General features: G+C 37.8%; 1 protein-coding gene across 3 annotated transcripts in view; it reads right to left on the bottom strand.

Annotated features, from left to right (window-relative positions):
• Window positions 1–20358, bottom strand: part of LOC131036485 (probable plastidic glucose transporter 1) — a 203719-nt gene that overhangs the window by 13347 nt on the left and 170014 nt on the right. For 2 of the 3 annotated variants that reach the window (XM_059221726.1, XM_059221725.1), the window contains 2 exons: window positions 18527–18615; window positions 17600–17714 (listed from right to left, as the gene is read on the bottom strand). In XM_059221726.1, coding sequence (XP_059077709.1) covers window positions 17600–17714; window positions 18527–18615 — 204 coding nt within the window. The remainder of the gene's footprint in view (window positions 1–17599; window positions 17715–18526; window positions 18616–20358) is intronic. The other variant, XM_059221727.1, reaches the window with a different exon arrangement.

Raw genomic sequence — 20358 nt, 5'->3', positions numbered from 1 at the left:
CTCTGTCTGCCATGTCTGACATGTCGCGGCACGAGTCCTGGAGCTCGGACTCGGCGAGTTTTACCATAACTCGCTTGACTCGCAGCGAGTTTTGATACTCTGACTGAAACCATCTGACTCAAGACCAAAATATGCCCAAATAGAATTTCTAGATGAAGCTCTCGGATTGCCAACCTCAGTCGATATCTCACTACCTCAAATAGCTACAACATTGAAGAAGTATCATTCTCAAATGGTGGATGAAAGTCTGAAACCCTTGGTCTCTACTCTCAACAAATTTCATAGAAAATAGATGCACAAGAATCATAAATCGAACTTCTCGTTACAAGCTTATATATTCCCAAGAAGAACTTCGAATTTTCTCAAAAGGCACCTTTAATAACATTAAATGTTATAATTTTACGTTGGCATCATTAATGAAATAAAACCTTGGGTTGTGTGCACATAGATAGTTGATAATTCGGTCCCCTTCTCATGATGCCTAGACCCTCAAATTATAAAGTTAAGTTATAACTTTATTTCCACCTTATTTGATGATTTATTATTAATTTGGCCACAAAAACAATAATATCTCCCAAAATGTTTAACATTTCTCTGTGTCGTTTGAATCGGGAATCCACCCTTCTTTTCCCTCATGTGACCAAACACCCTTGCTAAAGATAGAAAGGGTCCTTCTCGAACATCCCCAGACTTACTATAAATAGTAAGTATAGCAAATGAATTCCAAATGATGTCGAACGAAGACCAAACCGAAGCAAACTAAACACTAGAGATGATACAAACCTCGGGAGAACCTCTAACCATTCTCATTAGCCTACGAGGGTCAGAAACGATAGGCTAATCATCCAAAAATCCATGTCTGCTAAAAAGGGGACATTACAATCCGCGCCTCATGAAATTGCTTGTCCCCAAGCAATCTGGACTGCAAATAAACTCCAACTCCTATATCCCAAGTGAAGACCTGTACAATGCCCCTACTGTCACCTAACACCTCCTGTAACACTGGCACATCAAGCTGAACCTTCTGAATCAACTCATCCTCGCCATCAAGTGTCACTGGAGTAAGAATCTCGAATGGAAGCAACTCAAAAACACTGATCTTGTTTACTTCCAAACTTGGCACAAGATATGTTGTCATACAAACTATCCATCACATGTGCCATTGAACCATGCATCTGAAATAAATTATGTACATGAGGATCAAATGTGAAACTATATACACTCCTCACCATGTATACTGCTAAAAACTCCTCCGCGAGTCCTGTCTCAAATCACGATACACTACTAGGATTCCAAACACTACGATCAATGCTCACCTTAGAACTAGGGTTGTGAGAGTGATCAACGTCAATCTCAAAGAGTGGATTATCACATGATCAGGTAGCATCTATCTCAAACAAGGGATTGTTCAAAAACTGAACAACACCTCCATTCTGATCCAAATCATACCACTCTGAACCCCTGAAGTCATGAGCAAATGTGAAACCCTCCTGGATGATCTCATGCTCGCTCTTCTTGCTCTCCTCTCTACAGAGAGAGATAGAACACAGGCTCCCATCTGCGATTCCCCTCAACATATAATTCATGTTATTCAATTTAAATTTCATTTCCAACTTAGGTACATTGAGGGTAAATTCTTCATGTCTTGGAGTCATTTCATGCCCAAGACTACATCCATTGCACCCATATTGACCACATAAAAATCAGCTTGTAGCTCATAATCATTCAGCCATAAGGTGAGATTACATATCCGTTTGGTGCACATGAGGGTATATCCATCTGCAACTTTGACTCAAAATCCATTGAAATCCTTTGTCTCCAATCTGCATCTGGCCACAAATCCCTCGTCAATAAAATTACGCGGTGCTCCAGTGTCAAGAAAAGCAATGCAACGCTGCCCATCAACTGATCCTCTGAATCGGAAAGAAACCTCGCCCTGCTCGTCAACAAATAATGCCATTGGAGATAGATTCCCATTAGGCTCTAACTCTATTGAAGCTTTTCCACCCTGATCATCCCCTAGAGCAGCTTGTTGATCTTAGATTTCAGCTTGTTGATCATCCTCCTAAGAGTGACCTAAAGGAACTTCAAAAAGAAAAACTATATTTCCATTGTAACGAAAAATGGGAGTGTGGGCATTTTTGTAATCAAGAAAGCCTTTAAAAGCAACAAGAACCAAGAAAGAAGGGTCTATGCTTCAAGTGTAACAAAAAATGGTGGTCGGGACACATGTGAAAAGAGAAGCCAAACACGTAATATAGAGGCGATGTTCTACAAAGAAGCAAAAGGAAATCCAAGCAAGAAAGCAAGATGAGATGAGGGAGACCTTAAAAGCATCCAATCAAACAAAGAAGGGACAATAAACAAATGGAGCTTTTGGAGGAGGCAATCGAGTAGTTACTACACTCTTATATCCTCCAAATCGAAAAATTGATCTTACATTAGTATGTCAAATTGAAATCTCTTCATAGAACCCCTAAGGTCTCCCTAACAAGCAAAAGGAAAATCTCTTCATACATTACATAAATATGCTTCACACTCCTAATCCTCATCTTAATATGCAAAAAACTCATCCTAATTTACAAATTTTGGCAACTCCCAAAGTGGTTATAACTCATTCAAATTAAAAATAAAACATCTGTCTTAAGACCAAATTCGCAACTTGTGATAATACCAAAAAAGAACAACAAAAGATGAGTTATGTAACAACCCTCTCTATGATCAAACCGTCATTGCTAGAGGACATGCGATCTCGGGAAGGACTGTCATGTCCCTACCTATCAACAACTTCTTACATGTCTTCTAGCAGGAAGAAAACATAAATAAATCAAGAGACCAAAAATAGTCTCATTTATGAGACTTCACGATTTTCTTCCAAGAAAGGACATTGGCAACAAAATTACATCCAAATATATTCAAATACTGGGTATGATGCATAAGGCATAGACTATGATTTTACTAATTTTTTATATTGTCTTCCATGTAGGAATGAATGTAATGAACATACTATTGTTAATATATATTTATATAATTGTATCCTTGCTACTATGATATCGAGCATAATAAATTATATAATAGATTCCTTAACACTTCATCCGACCAACCATCTCATTATGGAAGGTAGAATAGTATACATATAAGGGATGCGAACACAAGGTTTCATTCAAGTAGAGCAACCCCAGGTGTGTCCAAGAGACCAAATGGCAGGTGTCATTTTCTGCTCTTGGGCTTGATGCAAAAGAATAAGCTTAAGGCACCTTATATGATGTTAAAAGCAACTCCATAATGAGGATAAGTTGGAGGGAAGAGTTATTGAATCCCTCAGCTCTTGATCATAAAAGGATGAATAAGGAAACATGGATAGGAAGTGCAGATGCAAGCATCCCCCTAGGTAGACCATTCCATGTTGGATGTCCAATGTGCCTACCACTTGGAGCCAAGAGGCTAAGTGTCTGCTCTTGGGCTTAGTGTGAAGATTGCTCCAAGCCAATCCTATCATGCTCCTTCATTCAAAACTGTATCTTGATTAGACCTCTCTAATGAATTACGATAGTTATATGTGTGATTACTAACCCTAATAGAAATAGTTGAGATTTATGAATTATAAATTTTATATTGTTTAATATGGTTGTAGGACTTAAATCAGGGTTTATCCTGTTAAAAAGGCATTTCTAAGGGTAAAGTTATAACCCTAACTATCATACATCTCTTATTTGAATGGAATTTGTGATTCTAGGGCAAATTCTATTACAGTGGACTATATGATGTAATAAGGCTTGCATGCAAACTTTTCTTAGCATGGAATATGTAGTTAGATTTCATTTTACTTCTCATGCAAAATCTTGCAATCCGTATTGTGTCATTTGCACTTGTAAAGGCGAGACCATTATCACAAACAAATGCATGAGGACAACAAAACCTAGTAACAAGGAGTTCTTCAAGAAAATTGATTACAACCTCAATAGTGCAAGACTTGAGAGCTTTAGCTTCTAACCATCGAGTACAATAATCAGTCGTAGTTAGAATGTACCTGTGTTGTGTCGACGATCGGGGATTAATCACACCATTAAAGCCGAGACCCCATTGAGCAAAAGGTCTTACTTTGATGACGGGTTGCAACGGCATGGGGGTTTCCTCTCTCGAACGGCAGCTACTAGGCAAACATGGCATGTCTTCACATGCCGATATGCGTCTTTGAACAAAGTGGGCCAGTAGTAGTAACCCTCTCTTAGGATGTGGTGAGCAATCACTAGGGCACCTCCATGTGCAGTTCCAAATTTGTTATGAAAATGTTCCATGATCTCTTTCGCTTCGTTCTTTCCATCACATCGTGAGTAAAGTCCTTCATAGTTTCTCTTGTAAAGCATTGACCCTAGTAACATGTACCTTTAACTTTTCGTTCGTAATGCCCCTTTCTATACTCGGTTCAAGTGTGTGGGGCACCTCCGATTTAACAGGTAGCATACAATATCCCTGTAACACTCATCTGGGCTAATATCCTGAAGTTGATATACTTGTACTAATCCAGGTCCATCTATTGCAATCATCTATGTGAGCACTTGTCCTCGCACTAGCTTCATGGGTTGTATATCTATATCATACTCTTGGATAGTGGCAACCACTTTCCTCTTCTTTTGCCAAGCTCGTTTTGCATTAATAGTGCCTTAACTACTATATCGGGGACAATGGCCTACACCTTGCTTCTTAAAATGTAGTGACGAAATTTCTTAATTGCCTTTACTAGCGCATACACTTGTTTCTCAACATTTGGGTATCTCAATTCAGCATCTTAGATTGGCCAAATCATAAATGCAATTGAATGCTTCTCCTTTTCTTCTGCCTTCTATGTAAGGATGGTTGTGCAGTTGTGTTCTGATCCAAATGAGTATAAGTAAAATGGCTTTGTATAGTCTGGACTTATGAGGATAGGAGCATTGGCAATTGCTTGTTTGATCTCTTCAAATGCTCTATTTGCTAGAGGAGTCCATTCCATCTTCGCATCTTTCTTTAACATCTCATTTAATAGCCTCACTATCTCGGCAAATCCTGTTATGAACTTCCTAACGAAGTTGATCTTCCCAAACAATAATATCAATTCTTTTTTGCTAGCAGGCATGTTGATCTTGGATATAGCCTCTATTCTATCGAGATCAATGGATATACTCTTCTTTGATATTACGTGTCCAAGCAATTTGCCTTCTATAACCCCAAACATACATTTCTTTGGGTTGAGTGAAATTCTATATTTCTTGCACCTTTGAAATATCTTTCTAAGATCCAGCACATGGTCTTCTCTCTTCTTTGAAAACATAGTGAGGTCATCCATATAAATAATGATGCATCTTCCTACTAGGTCTTGAAATGCAATATCCATGGCTCTCTAAATTGTGACTCCGACATTTATCAACCCGACAGGCATCCTGCAATATGCAAGTGTACCCCATTTGGTTGTAAAGGTTGTCTTTAATCTGTCTTCAGATTCGACCATCACCTAATTGTAGCCTAGATATCCATCTAGGAATGACATCATCTGAGATCCATTTCTAATCTGCAATACTTCATCAAGTGAAGGCAATGGGTAATAATCTTTCTTGGAAGTTCTATTGAGATTGCAGAAGTCTACACATAACCTAATTTCACCATTTTTCTTTCTAGTTGGAACCAAATTGATGATCCACGAGGAGTGCCTTACCAGAAAAATTATTTTTGCCAATTACAACTTCTTGACTTCTTGATAAATTAATGGCTCCAATAGCGGATTCACTAGTCATTTGGTGGTCTGAAAGGTTTGCTCTCTGGTTTGAGAGGGATGGTTTGAGTGATGATGGATGTGTCATAGGTCTTCAAATCTTCATATCCCCATGCGATCACATAGGAGAACTCTCTCATGCTTTTTAGTATGTTTTTCTTTTCCTCGGGCATGCAACTTTTCTTATATGCACGTATTTTACTTCCTCATGAGTCCCCAAATTTACTGTTTCACATTTATCTCCTTGGGTAGACTGGTACTTGAGTGAGTTTAAATTGTCTGCATCAAAGATCCTTTACAGTTTGATCATTCCCCTAGGGATGTTGTTGGTCTTTAGACTCATGATTCCTTTCGGGTCGAACTCGGCCTCCTCCGCTTCCTCCTCATTAATCATCCTGTGTGAGGAATATGTCAGAATTTGTTAGGAAGTCCAAGATATGCTTATCATCACCGAACACTTGGAAGTTAGTAATATTGTCTAGGACAGATGGTACTAATGTCAATTCAACCGTAAATTTCTTCAATCCCTCCATGTTGAACAGTTCGAGTGAGCTCGCAGCTTGAACTAGTGAGTTTGCTACTTGATTCTTCGAACGATAAATAGATTTGATGTTGAATGCTTCAAAGCTCTCTATAAGGTCCCAAACATTGTTGCGATAGCGGCTCAACCTTTTATCATGGCAAACACATTGCTTCCTCACCTGTTTGATGACTATCTCGAAATCTCTGGATACACACAATGTCTTCGACTCCTTTCTTGATGGCCAACAGCAACCCGTGAATCAAGGATTCATATTTTGCTACATTGTTTGTGCACAGAAATTGCCGTCTATGGGCAGCAAGGTATGCTTCTCTTGATGGACTAATTAATTCAAAGCCAGCACCAACTCCCTTCTTGGATTTAGATCCATCGAAACTTAACGTCCAAGTTTGATCATCATCTTGTGGATGCTTACATTGATTTTGATCGCTATTGGAGAGATCTTCATATTTTTCTATTACTAACTCTCCTTTTTTCTTGATTTCACTATTGGGACAATTTGTATTATTCTCAAGCAACTCAATCTTTTCATCCTTGAGCGCTTGTGGGATCTTCTTATATACTTGATCAAAAGCAACTTTGCACATAGTGCATGTGAATTCTGAATCGAAGGCACTGTGCATTCTACACCAATTCACTAGTAACAGTTGCAGGTATTCAATGTGTGCCTTATTTCTTAATTCAATTCCTTGACTCAAGTTTGTGAGGACAAAGTTCTTATTAGTTTCGAACGTGTCGTTGCCATCATCGGAGGAAAAGTCACAAGCATTTTCAATAATGGCTTCAATTTAATCGGGTGCCTCCTAAAAACTATCTTCTTTTATTGGTCCTTGTAGCATTAGCACTTCTCCAATTCTATAAGTTCCCATGTCTGCCTCTAAAAAGACGATCTCATTATTTTATCCATATTCTGTTATCATCAATTTTAATATTAGTGTACTATCAATCTTGATTTGGCTGGGAAGTCCTTTCCAAGGCAACCACATGTGTGAGAAGTCTAACCCGTTCAATCTTCGAGACTAGTCTCTATTCAAAAGCATGTCGTATCCATCTAGGATGTCTACTATTGAAATATCAATGAGATTTTGGATCCTTGGGTCGACTGCCAGCAGCATGTGTATATTATTTAGCTCCCCTATGACAAGGACTTCAATCTTGTCAAGTTGAGTAACTTTCTTGTTTGTGGGAGTAGGGGTGAGACATAGTCTTCGACAAACTGCGAGGGGCATGACATTGCTAGACGCACTCGAGTCCATCAAGCAGTTGTGTAACATTTTGCCAAAGATTCTGATGGATAGAAGGAATGGAGTTGGTTCATCCTTTCCTTGCTAGAAAACAACTGGTTTGTCCTTTTGGAATCCTGGCTTTTCTTCGAGTTTCGTCAGTAGTGGTGACCCACTTGTAATGGCTTATGAATTCTCTTGTGTTGCGGTATCTTGACTAGCAACCACTTCTTCATTTCTGATGGGTATTAATTTTCACTCCACCATCTTTAGTTGTAGCACTTGTAGTTGTCATGGATGATTTTTGGTTTTCAAGGGCATTCTCCTTAGTTGAATCTTTGCTTCCCGTTGTGTTACATTTTCAGGTGTACTTGTACCTTTGAGTTGATTGTTCTCCTTCGGTGAATCTGACAAACTCTGGACCATGTATATTGTGTTTGGTAGTTGCCAAGCATCATCAAATCCATCTTGTGATACAGATGATACTTCTTAGGCCACATTAGTGTTTTGAGCCATATTAAATTGAGGAGCACTTATCTGATTTTTGGGAAAGATCGACGCATTATGAGTGGTAGTCTTGGCGGCAGTAGCGTCATCTAGACTTTCTAATAGTGTCTCTCGAATTTCAGGCTTATCTACTCTTGGAGTGGCAATCCGTATCACTCGCTATCCTATATCATCCCTTGTTATCTTTGACATCTTAGTAGCTTTCCTCTTCTCAGTTGTCTCTTGAGTTTTGTTTAGAAAATTGTCTAAGTCATCCAAAGGCTCTTCTTCTATCACTATAACTTTCTTGGCTAGTCTCTCCTAGAGCCATGTTGGGATAGCAGATTTCTCTTCTCCTACTTGCACCTCATTGAGTTGTTGATCTTCCCAGGATGGAGAAGTTACTTTATCTTCATTTTCAATACCCACATACACATATTTGCCTTCTTTGTTATTGGCTTGCTCGTGTGGAACTGAATTGTCTTGACTTTGTGGTTGTTTACTTTTATTTGCCTTCTCACATCTGCTATTCTGGATTGTAGACTCCATGGATTCATTCACTACATGATCTATGCTCCCTCTTGGCGGCTGACTCTCCTAACTAGCTGGTTGATTCATCTCCACTTCATGTATGGAGGAAGTATTGGTAGAAGGGCGGCCTGATTCTAATTTATGCTTCTTGTGTGAAGGCCCTTCCTTGTGAGTTTCTTTGGTCTTTGATCCTTGAAAGTGAGTGGATTGGGTAGCACTTCCACTGATGCCCATGCTTTCTGTATCCTCAATAGATGATTTTGTCTCTCCCATCAATTCGAAAGTTAGTTGTGCATTCTGGCTCTTTAACTTCTAAATTTGGATGTCTACCCATCATCTTGTGTATGCTAAGACTGGCTTCATCAAGTCTTTCAAATCAGCGATCTCTACATCAATCAAATAGACGTTCACCTCCTTGTCTTTCTCTTGCTCGTATACCGGCTGAAGGCGCTTTCCACTATCCTATGCTTGATCTGGAATGTTAAAAACTTTGCACATCCTGATGATGTCGATTGGTAGCCTTGATCAGATCTTTCTCCTTACGTCTAAATCATCCTAGGCATTCATTCGATAATCTTCCAACTGTAGCTTATGTTTGTGTTTCCTTCCATTAGCTCTTCTCATGTTGCCATAAGGATCAAATATGTCTATGGAGAAATATGGAATAAGGAAGTGAGATCTTAACTCTTCTTCTGATTTCTCTACTACCTGTAGGGATGGACACACTTCCAATGATTGCCCAACTGAGATGGGAAAAGCAATTCCTCCCTTGTGTCTGTTCTTTTGCACTTTATCATATGTGGTTAACTGTCTCACCAACTAAAGCAGTACTATCTTGTTGGTAGGATAGCGTAGTAGCATGTAGCGCGGACAAGCACATCCTTGAATTCTAAGGTAGGTGAACTTGGGAAATTGGATATACCAAGCACCAAGTTTCTTTACTAACTCTTTTGCTTGTGGGGATAGCCTTTGATGTATGTCTTTTTGCAACATTCTTGTCAAGTGCATGGTGAAAGCCTCGTTCACCCTCTTATAATGTGCTCTCTCGAGGTAGTGTAGTTGTTTATATGACTCACATGCTCTCATCTCTCTAGCTCCCATTCCGACTGGGCCTCTATACATCAATTATGTGTACTCAGGAGCTCTGGCTAATGAATATATGAGATAGGAACTCATGTAGAATGTCTTAGTGCGCTAGAGTCTCTTCAACTGTATGTCAATGTTATTGCTTGTGATTCTTGCCTAGTTGATTTTTTCTCTTCCGGTTGATATTGTCTCCATGAAGTAGAACATCCAGCTCTCAAACTAAAATGCTTGAGGGCTTCCTATAACTTGGTTGAGTAGAGTGATCAAATCACCAAACTCTTCCTTGAAATCAATTCTATGCAGTTGGTTGGGAACATTTGATAAGCCGGGTCTAGTCTTCAATACCCAATACTTATTGATTATGCCTAGGCATCTGTCGGAATCATCCTCATAGATTGCTTGCGCTCCTCCTTTTCTCTTGTAGACCGTGCCTTTTGATAGGCCAACACTGGGTCAAAGAGTGCTATATAATTGATGTTTAATAATGAATTTTAGTTGGTCTATACGTGTCAATCTGGGGGCGTAAACTTGCGAAAGATGTCGTGGCTATTTGCACAAGGGCTGAAGGCAGTGAGATGAGTGGTGATGAAGTGCAACTAGAAAAGAAAACCTATTGCAAGTTGACATAAAACTAGCAATAGGAACTATCACTTCCTAGCGACAGAAGATATTCTATTCTATTCAAGCGACAAGAACTGTGCAGAAATTACAGCAAACTCTGAAATAAAAACTGAAATACAATGTACAGCATTCTTAATGGTTAAATATGAAGCATGAGAATTAATCAACAAACGCAAACTACATAGATTGCGATAGCTGAATACCAGTCTGAAATGATACAGAGCGTAAATAATTTAATATACACACATAACTTACAGAAAAATATATAAAATAATATATACATTCGGGAGGAGTGGGCGCCCTTCCTCCCAGCGAACCGATTTAAGGATCACTTACACGATTTCTGAAATATGATCAGACAACCTTCGTTGAAAATACATCAGTTTTAATATATCCCTTCATGTATTACGCGCTGCTACTTATATAGCCTTTTACATACGAAAATATAACATCTATTTTCTGCATATGGTTCATAAGCTTATGGACGCCATTTATTAATCGGTTTTAGAAAGGAATGAAATAGCCTGCGGCCATTCTTTCAAAACCGATTCTATAACAATATTTATTTCAGTTAAAACAAGATTACATATCCATGGTTGAAGAAGTCTGGTATGAGTGCATGACATGGAGAGGGAATATAGTAGCTGGCAGTTTGAAGTACAGGTATTGTAGAAGCAGTTACGGAATTCACGTGGATTTCATCCTTCCTTCACAACTAATGAATAGGCTGCAGGAAATATAGTAACATTGGAAATAAATGTTGAAGTAGGAAGTTGGCATAGTGGTACGTGGATGAAGAATTGTTTGAGCAACTCCTTTTTCAGCAACATGGAGTGTTGAATATCTCCATGTCGACTCAACATAAAGAGGTCTTGTAGCAGCAACAAGAAGAGCCCAACATAACATGCTGACTAATTTAGTTCCAAATGCTCATTAGTAAAAACAATATAATTATTATTTTTCATAATTTTATCATATAACTATATTAAATACCTCTTATATATTTTAATCATAAGCAACATAAATGGTATGATTTGATAGGAAAATGGAATGTGGAAATGGATATGAAGGTGCATGAAATAGGTGGAAATGTGGTATAAAATGGAACAAGAATGGCTCTCATCGCCTTTGTGATCCTGAATGTGGAAAGCTTCACCGATGGTCTTCTCAGATAGGTAAGCAAGTACTCTACCATCAGGTGCCACCACTGTTATGCTATTGGCATTGTAATGTCTGGCACACTCTACTATCAATTCATTGCATTGGATGATCAGAAGGAAACCTGTTGTATTCACTATCCCGCTTTCGATCATCTTCTTTGAGAATCTGGATGTCCTACTTGTGTATAGGGGACCTTGAACTTCTTCATGTCAATTTGACCGAGATTGGTGTCTCCTACATTGCTTCGAAATGAGGTGATCTTTGATTCGGGCATCACTCCTCTTGAGTCTTCCTTGATAAGAGTTTGCCTTGAGACCGCTCCTGCCTTTGGGGCTGCCATGTTCCACCTAAAAGAGGTGTCTAAGTTAGGGTTTTTCAATGTCTACAATATCCAAAATGCATCTAGGTTAGTAATTCCTCCTTAAGAGTATTTAAGATCATTAAAATCTTGATGAATTACTAAAACCCTAGGCGTGAAAATAAACCCTAGTCTTGTCTATAATCTGAAAATTATCATCTAGTCAAATGAATTGTGTCTTTAAGTATGCTGGATGATCAAAATGTGAAAAAAAAAAAAAGCATTTCATGATTGAAACCACTTAAAATTAATGAAACTGAAGCTGTACTAGCATTATATTAAGGTCTGATTTAATAAAATGATCAAGAATAACCTGATTCAGACCTGCAAACAAGTTTTAAACAGCTAGGTAGCTTCAAATTTGCCTTCAATTTGGCAAAATTGCCCTTGTGTCAATGAGCTTTTGCTGTGTAGCAATGTCAAATGCTGATGTTTTCGCTGATTATTGATAATGACATCACTTTTGACAATGTAGGATCGCTGATCTGCAATAATGAATCTGCTAACTGCTGAAATTGGATTAGCCTTTCTCAAATGGACACAATATCGCTGCTTGTAATGACAAATTCACTGTCCTTGGATGATAATGTGCTTGGCAAATGGAGGATTTGCTGAGCCTTGAATGAATTCGCCTTTCCTTGATCAAAATCGCCACCACTTAACAATGCAAGATCGCTGCACATGAAGGATAGGATCATTGATTGATCAAATGAAATGATCAATCCTATCTTTATAGAGATGTAAGGGTGTGTCTTTTGATTGTATTAGGCCAACTTGGTCTTTTATTTAATGTTTTGCAATTGAGAATTTTAAGACAAAAGCCAACTTGCTTTACCTTTTCAAATTTGAATAAAAACATTTATTTCCTAGGCAGGTCCCTTTCTTAAGCATAAGCGCTCTAAATATCATCCTTGGACAAGCTTGAAAAAGTTCAGACTTTCACTTGGGCACTGACTGAGATGGATCGGGTTTTTAAGGGGTCATCGACTAAGATGCTAAGCCAGATTGGACTTTTGGTAGGTACTGACTAGGCACAAGGAAAGTTCGGACTTTAGGTACTGGAAAAGTTCAGACTTTCTAGGGGTCACTGACTGAGAAAGTTCAGACTTTCTGGGGGCCACTGACTGTGAAAGTTCGGACTTCCAAGGGGTCATCGACTGAGTCTTCAAACTTGTTGATCTTCCTTAATCTTTATTTCATGCTTAATGCCTTGGATTGATCCTTTTTTCATCATTCTCTTGATCGTCAACTTCAACATTTTCTTCCATCTTTGTGCAGGGGATTTCATCTCGCACTGACTGAACTTCAAGTGAGGTCGTGGTTCAGACAAGGCACCGATTGTGAAAGATAGGGATTTTGGGAGGGCACTAACTGTGCTTCAAAAGCAGCTAGCCTCACTTAATCACTTCCACTTCATCAAATATCAAACACTGACTATTGAGAATGTTTATCTCACTTAATGAAAGCATCCTCATCTTAGATCGGACCTTGGAGTAGTCACTGGCTGAGAAAGGGAGAGATCGAGCTTTGGAGGAGGCACTGACTAGAAAAGTTCGGACTTTTGAGGAGGCACTGAGTGTCAAGTAAGAAAGTTCGGACTTTCTGGGGGTCACTGACTAATAGCTAAGGCTAGGTGGGGGTTTTGGGGGGTCACTAACTGTGACTTAGCCCAATTTTGAGCAGAAGCCACCCACTTTGCCAACTCGAAGGGTCCTTAGTCGTTATTAAAGCCTTCTTTCACAGTCTAAGTCTCCATACTACATCAATGATTTTAATCTCATAATAATCCCTATGCTTGATTCTATTGTTTTCATCTCAGATGATGATGATCAAATGAAATGATCATCAGATGTCGCTCATAGCCAAAGTGCTGAGTGTTGATGTTTGTAGCTAGGTTGGATTCCTTCTAAGGCCGACCTAGCAAATAAATGACTAATTGGCTTATCGGCCTTAGTCATTTAAAGGTGCAAAATTAAAATATAAATTATACTTGTTATGGGGCCGACCTTATTATGTCTGCCACCCCCCCTTTTGTTTTATCTTATATTGATGAGGGCCGACCCTTTGTGAAAGCGTGCCACCATCATATATATACAAGGTGCAATTGTCATTATCCCTTCAATAATCAGCTAATCAATAGAACAGAACAAGCAGTCCGAATACCTACAGCGAGCAGATCAACTCAGAACGAACATAAGCAGACTGTGTACTTCCTTCAGCAGACCGAATCATATCATTCACAAGTCAAGCGAACACATTCTTCAGCAAGCAAATTCACCCTTCAAGCATAGCGAAGTCATTCTACTGCTGATCTGATCATTGCATCAGCAGATTGCACAGGTTGAATGCCCTAGTGCAGTTTGGTCTGCATATACAGTATGTATGATGAATTATCTTGTTCTCATAGCTTCAAGGAGTGAAGCGATATTGCAAAGTCATATCCAGATTTGATAAATATAATCAGAAATTTTTAGTTGCTGGGTTTTTCACCTTCAAGAGGAAGGTTTTCACAGGGTATCTTGATGTGTTATCTGTTCACTGTGTTGATTTATCTTAATTGCTATTAATCTGATCTAAAAAAAAAACATGGTATCAGAGCTAGGTTCTAGAGAGCCGATCAGATTAAGCAGATTCTCCTGAATTTCATTTTTGAAAGGCATATTCGCTGTCCTCAATCTGCGGGAGGATTTCAGGGATTAAGGTGTTATAAATTCTGGAGATAGGATGATATGGGTATCGCTATTCATAGAGCTGCCACCATACCAAGTGACCTTAGTATGGACATCGCACCAGAATTATACCTATTCCTTGGGCACTATTGTTTGGAGTCAACTTGGAGTCATCTCAGATCAATATAGAGTATTGAGCAATCTTTGACAGGATTCGGATCGTTTAGAGCCACCGTCCAATATTCCTCTAGCCGCAATTAAGAGAATCATCGTGAATCATGAAAGGTGCCATTGTATGTGGGGATGAATGTACAGGAGCATCTTATTCATATGGTCACGGCATAAAAACAACAGGTTGTCTGCTTGCTTGATTGAATTGCAAACACGATAAGGGTTTGCCACTTCATTGATGTTTCCTATCATATATTTGCTGAGCCGCTACCCATGCATAATCAAGTAGGCCGCTAGGAGATATAATCTCACCTCTATTGGCGTGGCATCTTGAGTTGAGCAGTTTTTTGTCCTGTGTGGGAGGTGCCTAGGCGCAAGCTTGGAAGAGATGGAGGACGATACATAAGACAACACATATATGGCAGCAATGGGAAATAATATTCCCGTGAAACTTTCTGTGGTATGAAATAAGAAGAGTTCAACCTTATTGTACTCGATATCATTTATTATAGTCAGCACGAATATTATTATCTAAATGGGAACTATTGCCGAACCATATTCTCCCTTCGCGTAGGAGTTATCCCTAAGTCATGGGTTTCCTTGGTGACGACTTCTCTGGTGATGTGCAAATGATGTTAGGGAAGAGTTATATTGTTATTGCTTCATTGGAGACTTACATCTGGATGAGGAATTATTATCATTGCTTGCATATGAATGGTTGGTGTATCAATTGCTTTTGGTAGCATCAATACAATTTCTGAACAGCATTGTTTATGTCGAGCCAGGTTAGATCTTCTTGGCTTACAGTTTGCATTGCAGACAAATCTTTGTATGAACGACTATACCTATGTTGAAGCACTTTGCAATGCTGAAGCATACGATCGGATCAGATTTGTTCAAAGATATTGAGCATCCAGCTAGGAGAAGTTAGCACTTGAAGAATTCGTCATATTCTGTACTTTCTGAGTTTGCAACTGGGATTGAACAAGGGTTTGAATACATAATATATCAGAGGCTGAAGATTACATCAGAACCTGTAGCATATTTATGAGGGTTTGTGAAGGACATGAGGCTATGTGAATCCTAACTGCCATACGTGGTCCTGTTGTAGCCTTCTCATGAGGTCTGGGATTGAGATTTGCACTGAAGAGAGCTTGCCTAAGGCTGGGAAGCTTGTACATGAGTTACAAATAGTGGGTTCATCCATTTCAAGTCCGTTATCATCTTTAGATCTGGTGTAAGTTCCAGACTCTTGGCATGAGTTCTAGCACTCAGAAAGGCTTGGTGTGAATGGCGATGTTCCTGGACTGAGTGTCTCAGTCTCTGTGGAAGAAAAGATAAGACACAATTTCAGGACTAACTCCAAGGGTACCAACAACAAAGAGATAAGTATTTTTATAACTTGAATAATATTCATAAATTCTTATGCAGTTAATAATTCATGCTATAACATTGGAATAATGAATCATTATTTCTAAAGGAAACCCACTCAAATTCATCTCATCTAAAGGATCAGACTACTACTGCCTATCCTAATAAAAACCCTAAAAATTAAAGCAAAAGAGAAAGTAAAGCAAAAGAGAGGAACCCCATTTGTGATGGGGTGAGGTGTGAAATGGTCACAACAGTTACAAATCCAGTTTTACAATCCTGGTTAAAAGACCAGTTCTGAGTGTTAATAAATCCAAGGTAATGACCCTATACTCTATCTTATGGTCTATTGTGTTTGCATGCTTAGAAAAATCAATTAAGGTGACAAGATACAAAAGCAGAAATAACCTCTCATGCATACTCATGGGAATTGTCCTCCAAATACAATCAGTGGTAGCCAAACAAAAATAATAATCTGATTATCAACTCTATGCATGTTATCACAAAAATATTTAATCTACTGAATTATTCCACCCATAACTGCACCCAAAGGAAAATACAAGACCACAAGTTAAGCTTGTACACACATTGCCAACAAACATATGAAACATTATTTGAAGTATTTGTGCATTACTAGTCTTGTAATGCATAATAGCATTTGTTAATGGCATTAGAAGGTTGTGTGTGGATATCTCTAACTATCGTCTTCCTTGATAAGAATCCTTTGATGTCAATTTGAGACCTCAACACCTGATGCATTTTTTATAGTATGTTCGGGTTTAGACAGATACATTGCTGTAACAAATCATCTAAAAACCTCATGTGCCATGCAAAACAATTCTTACTAGGTGATCACCCTGCATGTACTACTTCACAAAATATTATAAATATTCACTGGAAGCATATTTTATATCTGTCTGTGTGATGAGTACCTAAATATCATTATGTGTCATCTCTCATTCCCATCACATCAAAGTATTGGTTTAAACTTGATTTCCTCCCTGCAAACCACTTGTTTCTTCTGAAGAGAAAGACCATATCTTTATCTCAATTGGGAATTTTCAAGCACAACATCAAGGAATAGTTCAAGGATATCTGATCCTAGATAAAGATGATGCAATCCAACAGGCATCAATATGTCATCAATATGTTCAAATTATTTTCTATGTGCATATTACTAAAGTGATTGCTTCCCCAAAGACCATCCAACAATTACTTTCCACCCTGGCAACAATAATCTAGACAATTACTTGCAAGTCTAGTAATAATCAGTGAAGGGGCTTTTGCCCAGGCTATTTAAGAAGATCTACAATCAATGCTGTAGTGGAAAAGATATTTTTATTTGCGATTCCCTACAAGTTTCTACTTATGGCAACAACTATAAATGAAAGTAGAAGAACAACTGATTCCGAAATTGAGAAAAATGTGATGACCACCCAGCAAGAAAAAATGTGGATTTCTGTACATTCCACGTGATTATCATTTAACTGATATTTTAATCTCACAAGTTCTTTTTTCTCTTCATAACAGGTAAAATACTGAAAATATTTATTTTTGTAAATATTCAATTTACTGAACGTTTCACTCTTACAAACAAATCTCATGCAGTTAAATTTTAGGGTGTACACTTACCCAATGAACACACAAACTAAATGCCATGGTCTTTGCACGTGTTCGAGTGCTACTCAACTCTGGTATGATAAGACCAGTTATTGGTCCAGCACCAATGGCAAACGTGAAGACATACCTACACCAAGAGCTCAAAATTATTTGGTAGTCAATAACAACTGCAATGTATGAAGGCATTGTGCAAAGGTATTTGTTCCATAATAGATATTTTTACTTTAAATGTGTACTTAACAAATAACCACACATACTAAATAATTTATAGGGTTTACTTCTCCAAAAGTCTACAAACATCATCACTCTGACTAAAACAAGATATCAACAATCAACTAGGGACCACAGAAGAACTGAAATATCACCAACATAAACAAAAAAATATAAATAAGGTCGGAGACGTGGCAAACTCATTCTACCCTCAATTTTCAATCTTCACTCAAACAGTTCTTCAAAAATTATGACTTCATGACTCTCAATTGCTATTGGAATATTAGAACAACCACTGATGATTATTTGCTTTAAACTTCCAACAAGTTCCTGAAATTTTGACGAGAATATTTTGCAACTTTCATAGAGCACTGTAATTCAAATTTTGGCCTACAAGAGAAACTAATTACAATACCAATGAGATTATGGTCATCTACTTAATAAATAAATGTAGAATATGATAAATGTGTCAATTTTATAAATACATAGCCCAAAACATTATTCAAGCACACTTATAAAAATGGTCTATATGTAAAGTACAACCAAGATGCCTGTGAAACATTAATTCTGTGCTTTATTCAAAATTCGTTAATAAACACACAATTAAATTCCAGAATTCTTATTTTGTGAGGATGGGAAGGCAGGGAGAGAGAGAGAGAGAGAGAGAGAGAGAGAGAGAGATTGCAAAACATATATATACCATTTAGATCATGATTCAGGACCACTTACATGAGAGTTCCAAAAATCGAAAGAAAATGACTTGTCTGTTCATTGAGTGGTACACCAAATGGAATAATTAGCAAGAACATAGAACTTGCCTGCACCAAAAATATAAAGGAATAATTTTTAATATTTAGAACCCTTCTTTTTTTATGGTTTCATGTCAATATGCCATAAATACATCTCCTGACAGAAAGGTAATTCTTAAAAGCATGCACAAAAGGGACTTGGCATTCAAGTTGCTATAATAGGACATATAGAATACCAATAAACTGAAAAGCAACCTAAGTATTACTGCATCAATGATGTCTTAGATTCCCTATTTTTCCATACAACTAGAACAGACAAAAACATGTCTGGTGCTACATCATTAACAGCCCCAGACATTTTCAATTACAGTTTATATCACACTATACCATATAGAGTGAAGAACATCAAAAGGAGAAATCTTCTACATTATCATAGCAAATTTGATCCCACTGATTGGAGAGAGAAAAATGCACAAGAAAGTAGTCAGACACAGTTCGATGAAAATTAGTTGTGTTGTTTGAGTCTTTCAGCAATTAAAAAATATAAAATCTCCAGCGGAAGGAGTAGAGGGGCGCAGGGAGTGATAAAAAATAACAGGTACAAGCAACTAGGGTTATGGCTATGAATGAAAAGTGTTGATGAATTTTTAGATTGATGAGATCTTGGTACCAAACAATGTAAAGAATGAAGCTGACAGAGTAAAGCACTTGCAGTCAAACTCAAAAGTGGGAAGATCAGTCTTCAGGTTTTGCTAGGCTCAAATCAAGCTAGGCATCAAGGATTAGCAATGACTTGCTCGATTAAAAAATCACAAAAAGTTGTGAAATTCAACCACCCCCTTAAAAAAGAGGAATTATTTAGGCTCCACAAGACCTTGATTGTGGAGGCATCCAAATATAAAGAAACTCATGTTAACATATGTAGCAAACATCAAAATTTGCTTCAATTACACAATAACACACAGAAAATGGAATGTTTGTATTGAATGTTCAATATACATTATACATTGCACTAATTCCATAGATTATAGCGTTGATGGTACACAAAATGTTAAAGTTCGGAAAAAAAAGTACTCAACCAACCCCTACACAACCTCGAATATGTTCTCAGAATAATTGTAGGTGCATAAGTCTCTCTTTTAAGATGCCTCTACTTAATCCTATGTATGCCTCTACTTCTGCCTCAGTTTCTCTTGCATTCTACTCGCTAAAGTCATCTTAAAAACAAAAATAGTGAAAGCTATAAACTTAACTGAGTCCACTTTGCACCACATAGCCAATAATTGCCTATGAACTCCCTTGTTTTCCTTTCAGTGGGAGCCATTTTGTATTACTCTTCTAGTTCACCATTTTTGCTGATGAAATGTAGGAGTTTTAACAGTTTCGGGGCAAAACACTATGGTTAAAAAAGATGCCAAAAAGGTCAATAATAAATGAAAAAAAGGTTATATAACAAAAAAAATGGTTTTCAATGATGGCCAACTTCCCAATTAATTACTATGGTGTATTAGTCAAAAGAAGACTTTTACCCTTACCGACAGGTGAAAATCTGAGAAAAAATAGCAAAATTAAAATCTACATCAGTGAAATCCTATCCACAATCAGTATTTGCTTGCAAATTTGTCAAAATTTAGCGACTTGGTCACCCTAAAAATTGTTTTCCCATGCATAGGCCTCCAACAATGAAATGCCACAAAAAGTTATTTTTATTTTTATGATTTAATGGTGACAATCCTTCTAACTTAACTTGCAAGCTTAGAGCAATCTTCTACAAAATCAATCCATTTCGGCTTGTCAACTCGATTGGGATTC

Source organism: Cryptomeria japonica, chromosome 5, assembly GCF_030272615.1.
Source record: "Cryptomeria japonica chromosome 5, Sugi_1.0, whole genome shotgun sequence".
NCBI classification, from domain to species: domain Eukaryota; kingdom Viridiplantae; phylum Streptophyta; class Pinopsida; order Cupressales; family Cupressaceae; genus Cryptomeria; species Cryptomeria japonica.
This window is presented reverse-complemented; position numbering and strand designations above follow the sequence as displayed.